We start from the raw sequence: 7,816 nt of genomic DNA on the forward strand, positions 1-7,816 counted from the left end.
GTGATGGCATGGCAAATGGAAAAATGGCAAATGGAAAAATGTCTAAAGTGTCCTTTAGTGGTAGTGTGAAGGAATCAGCAAATGCAAGGCTCTCTACACCGACTTGAGATAAAATCTTGTTCTAACCACAAAGCCTCAACAACAACAATGCATTCTGGTCCCGGCTGACAGTCTCCCAGGCTTTGGTGATGGATTACCTTTCTAATCTACCTATACTCTCTTGTAGAGTTGTTTACTTGGGTATACTCCATACTGTATACAGGCAATATCGCCCTTTCCAGCCCTCACCATATAAAATCTGAGCCTTGCACTTTACACAGGGTAACCTAACACTCAAAATAAGGTATTGTTCATCAATATCAGCCTCTGAATAGAACTGGGAGCAACATTCAAATGAAAGTCTGAATGAAAAGAAAGATTTTTAACAATCACCCCCACTTCCAATCACTTACTTGCACAGAGGAGAAAAACAACACCCAAACATTGAGACCGTGTTCTAAATGGCCTGGTCAAAAGTATGGCGCTATGTAGGAATAGGGTACCATTTGGGATGCAATAGGGTGCCATTTGGGATGCAACCAGAGTCTCAGAGAACAGAAAATCTCCACAGAGTCAAGAAATCAAAGGTTGGGCATGGTCATGAGATCACCACACTACAGTGCAGTGTAGTCTCTACATTTAAATTATATTCTTTCCTTCATTCATTAATGTGGAATACACTCAAAACTATTATGCATAAAGAAAGTATTATTAACTGTTAACTTTTAAAGTCCTGTGGTTCTATTTTTGAACTGCCCGATAACCATGGCCTTTTATCAATTAGATTTGCTCGCCTCCTGCGTCCTCTCTCCTCTGTCCTCTCTCGCCTCCTTTTGAAAAAGGTCAAAGGAAATTGAGGAGAGGCAGCGAGGAGTGGGAAAGTGGATGAAAATGGCTTGTATGAAATGAGACTCTCCTTCTCCAATCGCGCGTCATCAGGCAAATTACGTTTACAGGGTGGAATCCCAAATTAAATGTATAAACTGATGAAAACAATTAAGCCAGTGCAAGACCTTTTATAGATAAAAGGATAAGTAGCATATTGTTTTTGCATGTTTGCATGCTTTTCTCCATCGATAAAACAATAGTTGATTCAAAGGGGGTGTGATTTCAAAACTCTTCCGTGAAGGATTCAGGTAGGATACACTTCTCAAGTTACTATATGCTTCCTCGCCAAAATGAGGCCATCAAATCAAATACATTTTTATTGGTCACATACATATGCTTAGCAGATGTTATTGCGAGTATAGCGAAATGCTTATGGGGGGAGGACTGTCTTATGTTTGCCTGCAAGCGAATTTACACACTCCTCGACCACTCATCGGTTTCCGGGTCCCCGAGGAGAGAGGACGGAGGATGGTATTTTGCTCAAACGAGAAAACTGCTGTATCACCCTTTGGTTCTCTTCAGTGTAATGTGATGTTGATTGGCCACCAATCGGCAGGGTAGCCTAGTGGTTAGAGTGTTGGACTAGTAACCGAAAGGTTGCAAGTTCGAATCCCCGAGCTGACAAGGTACAAATCTATCGTTCTGCCCCTGAACAGGCAGTTAACCCACTGTTCCTAGGCTGTCATTGAAAATAAGAATTTGTTCTTAACTGACTTGTTCTTAACTGAAATACAAATGGTCTAGTAAAATAAAGGTTAAAAAAATCTACCAATCAACCAATCGTGTGACTCTGTGGCTAACCACCTTAGCTGATTGGAAATGCTGTTCCCCAGACATGCATAGACAGCTAGCAGCAGAGGCGAGTGGTTATGGCTGGACAACAAAGTGGTGAGGCAAGACCCATAGTGGTTTCATTGATAAAAGTGTGGTGACTGTCTGAGTGTGTCGGATGCTGACTCCTCCTCCTCCGCGCTAAGTTTAACCACGGCTTGGTTAGCGTACGCCACTCTCTTACTCAGGAATCAAAGTGTGTGTGTGGGGGTTTAATCATTCTCTGAATATGACCCATCAGTGTGTTCAGTATTCTTGATTTTGACACATCCATATATTCTATTGAAATCTTCATAATATGTTAACAACTAGAAATAATTATGGCTAAATGCTAAAATATCAAACTGAACCCTGATCCCTAAATGTGGATTTCTATGTTTAAGAAACTGGTTCCATTGAAATGAATAGTTCTGGATAGTGTAACGATTTTCCTCCTCTTCTGACGAGGAGTATGAAGGATCGGACCAATGCGCAGCGTAGTAAGTGTTCATGTTATTTTAATAACTCAGAACACGAGAAAATACCAAAAGAACATAGTGCAGGAAAGAAATGATAATCGAAACAGTCCTGTAAGGTGCAGCAACACAAAACAGAAAACAACTACCCACAAAACCCATGTGGGCAAAAGCTACCTAAGTATTGTTCTCAATCAGAGACAACGACAGACAGCTGTCCCTGATTGAGAACCATAGGACAAAAAACAAAGAAATACAAAAACATAGAAAAAAGAACATAGAACGCCCACCCTAGCCTAACCAAAATAGAGAATAAAAAGCCTCTCTATGGCCAGGGCGTGACAGATAGAGGTCGACCGATTAATCGGATTTGCTGATTAATTAGAGGTTGATTTCAAGTTTTCATAACAATCGGAAATCAATATTTTTGGACACCTTTATTTAATCTTTATTCAACTCGGCACGTCGGTTAAGAACACATTCTTATTTTCAATGACGGCCTAGGAACAGTGGGTTAACTGCCTCGTTCAGGGGCAGAACGACAGATTTTCACCTTGTCAGCTCGGGGGATCCAATCTTGTAACCGAAGTGAAATGGCTAGCTAGTAATAGCGTTTCAAACATCACTCGCTCTGAGCCTTGGAGTGGATGTTCCCCTTGCTCTGCATGGGCAACGCTGCTTCGAGGGTGGCTGTTGTGTTCCTGGTTCGAGCCCAGGGAGGAGCGAAGAGTGGGACGGAAGCTATACTGTTACACTGGCAATACTAAAGTGCCTATAATAACATCCAATAGTCAAAGGTTAATGAAATACAAATGGTATAGAGGGAAATAGTCCTATAATTCCTATAATAACTACAACCTACAACTTGTTATCTGGAAATATTGAAGATTCATGTTAAAAGGAACCACCAGCTTTCATATGTTCTCATGTTCTGAGCAAGGAACTTAAACGTTAGCTTTCTTACATGTCACATATTGCACTTTTACTTTCTTCTCCAACGCTTTGTTTTTGCATTATTTAAACCAAATTGAATTTGAGGCTAAATTGATTTTATTGATGTATTATTTAAAGTTAAAATAAGTGTTAATTCAGTATTGTTGTAATTGTCATTATTACAAATAAAAAAATTGACCAATTAATCGTTAGCGTCTTTTTTGGTCCTCCAATAATCGGTATCGGCATGGAAAAATCATAATCAGTCGGCCTCTAGTTCTGGAACTAGACACTATATACTAGAACCAGATGCAGTCAGGCTCAGTACTTCGACTTTCCCAGAATATATGTAAATTGAGAATTCAATGTGCAGAGCAAATTAATCAATAGTATGTATTTAGTTGAGTGCTTGTACTGCTCAGATGTATTTTTCAAATGAGCGCACAACCTCTCCAACTCTTCCCAATCTTTTCTCTCCCCTTCTACAGACTACTCTTACGACTGCTCAACTCACCTTCCTATCCTTATCACTCTTCTTCTCTCTCCATCATCTCCTCTCCTCCTTCTTCAACCGGTCATCTTCTCTCCACTCCTCCCTACATCTCCTCTCCTCTCTTCCAAATTCAACCATTGCTTCTTTCTTTTTTCCTCTCCTCCACCCTCACTATGTCTCTTCTCCCACACCCTCACCTTCTCTCCAACTCTCTGTCAGGCCGTATAACCATGATGGAGTGAGCTGCAGTCCTCAAGATTGTGAGAGAGGGGATAAATAAAGGAGGGGGAGCTATTAATCCTTCATTAAGACTGCTTTCGCAATCAACCACAGTTCATTTCACCCTGCCGTTCTGTCCGGGTGGTTGTATGATGATAATATGCTCACTAGTTTAATACACTAGATATTTGTCTTCTACAGACATGTCTGGTACTAGTAAGTGCAGGTAAGAGCTTGGTATGGAGATTCTGAGCTAAACAAATGTATTCTACTTGTATTATTGCTATGGTTAGTTGACTGCAGCAGAGGGCATTGTTTTGGAACTCTGCTGTAGTTACAATACAATATCATTCAGACTACCAATGGGCCAGACTACCAAAATGTTGTCAAGGCTACCTGCAAGCATGTACATGTATGATACCACAATAGGTGTAACCAACCAGTCTCATACAATCAATGAACTGATTAAATTACTCATACAAGTAATTAACATATTCAAATATGTATTGCACATTAAAATAAAGGTTTCTATAAATGTATTCACTTCAATCAATATGGCTGAAGAGAAAATATGTTGTAACTGTCATCCAATGTTGGTTAGGTTCATTACCCTAGAACAGTAAGAGAACAGTAAAGTAGTACTAGTTTCTGTTCCTTTTTGCAAAAAAGGCAGCCAGCCAATCCCACATTAAGGGAGCATGAGGTCATCTTAAGAACACCAGGACTACATCAATCTGCATGTGGGCTTGCAGATGCCCTTGACTCTGGGATTCAGCCATAAAAAAAACAGCTGGCTAGGCTAGAACAGCTGACCAGTGTTTTAAATATATATATAATCATGTCATATATAAATCATATATATGATTTTTATGTAGGGGCCTAAATATTCCTTCAGGTTCCTCAAAGATACAACATTGTATGTAGCCTACTGCATTTTATGTATCTCAACACTGTCAGTTACCAAGGTTACATACAGTCGTCTATTCTGCATAAGCAATTACTATAGATTTGGATTTGTTTGTGCAGTGATTTAATCATTTACATCTGTGAGGAACCAATGAGTATTCAGGCCCCAAATAAAAAATATGGTAAAACTTCATAAGGACAATATAATATATGGCACTACCAGTGAATGACACTGTAATAGAGGGCACGATTTAGGGCTTTATGACTTCCAGCAATTGAGCAATTACTCCAAGCACACGCTCAGTCAGAATGCAACATTTGCCTGTGGGACTAATACTTGAGAGGTATGTCCCTTACTACCATTATGCAATGGTATTGTGCTCATATTACATTTTATCGCCAACCTGGAATTTCACAGTATCTGCGTTTGAAAAATAAATTATCCAAATAAACCGGGTGTTTACTGCGAGCTAGACTGTTGCTACATGAAACGTACGTTCTGTAGCAAGATTGATTTGGTTGTCCCGGCGACGAATGGTAATGTGCGTACCCGGGTAGCCTTTGACATGTAAGTAGGCCCCAATTCATTAAAACACAGAGACTATGCATTTTAAGAAACAAAATGTGAAACATTGTAACATTTCGTTCTATTAATGTTCTTACTGTATGTCATTCCCGTTTTAATTAATGCAGTTAACGGAAATGAAAGATTATTGAGATATCTTAACAGTACGCTCGTAAGCTTAGCTAACGGGTTAATGTTAGCTAGCTAACGTTCGGTGGTTAGAGTTAGCCAACTTGTCTCTCAATACCGTATAACATGATTTAGCTAGACGGGTAGCGAGTTCTATCAAACATCACACAAGCCATCGTTTTAGCTAATGGCGTATGTTGGTGTTTATGATCGATTCCTGTGTTTTTACTTTGTTGCCAATGACCTGCAGCATTGAGTCAATATGCCGAATCATTTAACTTGAAATGAACAACTAACGTTAGCTAGCTAGCAAAGACAACAGTTACCTGTACCTTTAAGCTAGCTAACTTTACCCCAAAATGGCTAGCTAGTAGGTTTTTCTCACATGGATAAAAATGCAGTTGGTGTCAAAAAAAAAGGAATACACCTATCATTGCACCTGTTAATAATACGCCTATCACGTAAACTTGAGAGTGAAGTTATAGAGTTATTATACACGGTGTACCGTTACCAATTTATCGAAGTTTCCATCAATACAATTGCGAGGCTTAAAGCTATCTAGGGGTTATCCCAACAGCAACAGATTTGCACTAATATCCATGCTGCAACTGCTGCTGCTTTAATAATGGGATGTAATGTACTCGTGCTTACAGAGTGAGTTAATTAAAATACCTTAGAATCCACTGGTATAGTAGCTGTCACTAGATGATCAATGATATTAGCTAAGTTATGGAAAGTGTTTATTCAATTGTTTGATGATAGCTGATTTGATTTAGCCTTCACTCATCCTAAAGTGTATTGCCGAGAATGTGAGACGGGGAACCAACCCTGCAGCACCACCATTTCTAGCATAAAGGCCATTTCATTTGTAGACAGTGTGCTAGCTACAGTAAACTGCCGACAGTAGCCTTACTACAAACATTGCATGTTGCATCGTCAAATACATTGGGTTTGTATAGTTAATTAGCACCAACCGTTGCTTTGTAAACATATATCTCTTAACGCATATTACGCATTAGTAAAGACTAATGCAGTATGCATTCATATAATTATGGCATATTGTGAAAAATGCAAATGCTCTCTGCAAATATCATTAAATTATGTTTGTTCCATTTCTGATTATACACTAGCCAGCTAAAGCTAGCTATATCCTCCCAAGTCCAACCCATCCCCCCTCTTTTCGCCCCTCTCCCCCCTCGTTTTTTATGTCTCGGTCTACCTTCCGTATCACGCATTAACTCTCAATTGCGTTCCTTGCATTTTCAAGACCCCCCACCCATCTTGCTAATGACAATACTGATAGCCTTGCTATAGCCTACCTGGCGCTTGCAAACAATGTAATCTATATATATGAACGGAACGATAGAGGGAGCACGGATTGCATTGCCTCTATCGGCATGGGCATTGTTACAGCAAGCCAAGCATATGTATGCATCCTATGTATGAGGGCGCACATGTACGGGTACAAATGCTTACCTTGCCTTGGCCGATCTCTCGTAACTCCATCCCGTGCCAGCGCCCAAATCACCGAACCCTGTACCAGGATAATTTCTTTCCATTAAAGAAAAGACAAGGGATGAAGATGGAGAGATAGTGAGGGGTAGGGGGGGGAGGAGATGTCTTAAATTCTCGCACGCTATCTCTCCCTGTATCCTTTTTCCCCTCTGCTCAGTGTCTGTTTATTTCTCCCGATTCACTAGCAAGTCCTCAAGACGGCGATCAGCACCGAGGGGGAGAGGAATGGAGGGGAGGAGAAGGAGGAGGGGGATATGGAGGATAAAAGAGAGGGGAGGAGGGGTGGATGGGGGGTCACACCAACCACCACCACCACAAAAATCCGGTTTCTTCCTTCCCTCCCCTCTTCAGCCCGCTATATATATTTCAATGTCTATTGTCCTTCTAGGCACAACCAGCGATTCAGCTGATGCTAGCGCGTAGTCTAAACCAGTCTGTGCAAATCAAAATATTTGGTGCCAATTTATCACTCTAGACTGAAGCACGCTCTCTTACCATCCCCGGTCCCCTACGTTGTTGAAGTATTGCATTTCTAAAATATTTGGAATATATATAATTATATATATATAAATAAAAGGGGGCGATTCAATTATAGCAACAGTGTCTATTGTTTATATTTTGGCTTGCCAGTTCCCTCTCCAAAATGCATTTACACACACCCCCTCCCCAATATTGGTAGCCTAGGCAGCCGATAGTGGGCGCTAGATCTGCACTATTGTCTATGATTGATGTTCCCAGACGGTAATACACTCGTATCCCGCGTGGTTGCCTGACGAATCGAACTGAATTACTTGGCTGCTCTATGTTCGCTACATACTTCAGTCAGAGACTGCCAGGGGTGTT

General features: G+C 40.6%; 1 protein-coding gene across 1 annotated transcript in view; it reads right to left on the reverse strand.

Annotated features, from left to right (window-relative positions):
* Positions 1–7,417, reverse strand: part of LOC109897242 (proline-rich protein 12) — a 50,292-nt gene extending 42,875 nt beyond the window's left edge. The window contains exon 1 of the mRNA XM_031833778.1: positions 6,935–7,417. Within this exon, the coding sequence (XP_031689638.1) occupies positions 6,935–7,017 (83 nt within the window). The 5' untranslated portion in view covers positions 7,018–7,417. The remainder of the gene's footprint in view (positions 1–6,934) is intronic.
* Between the last annotated feature and the right edge of the window lie 399 nt (positions 7,418–7,816).

Source organism: Oncorhynchus kisutch, linkage group LG10, assembly GCF_002021735.2.
Source record: "Oncorhynchus kisutch isolate 150728-3 linkage group LG10, Okis_V2, whole genome shotgun sequence".
Lineage (NCBI taxonomy): Eukaryota > Metazoa > Chordata > Actinopteri > Salmoniformes > Salmonidae > Oncorhynchus > Oncorhynchus kisutch.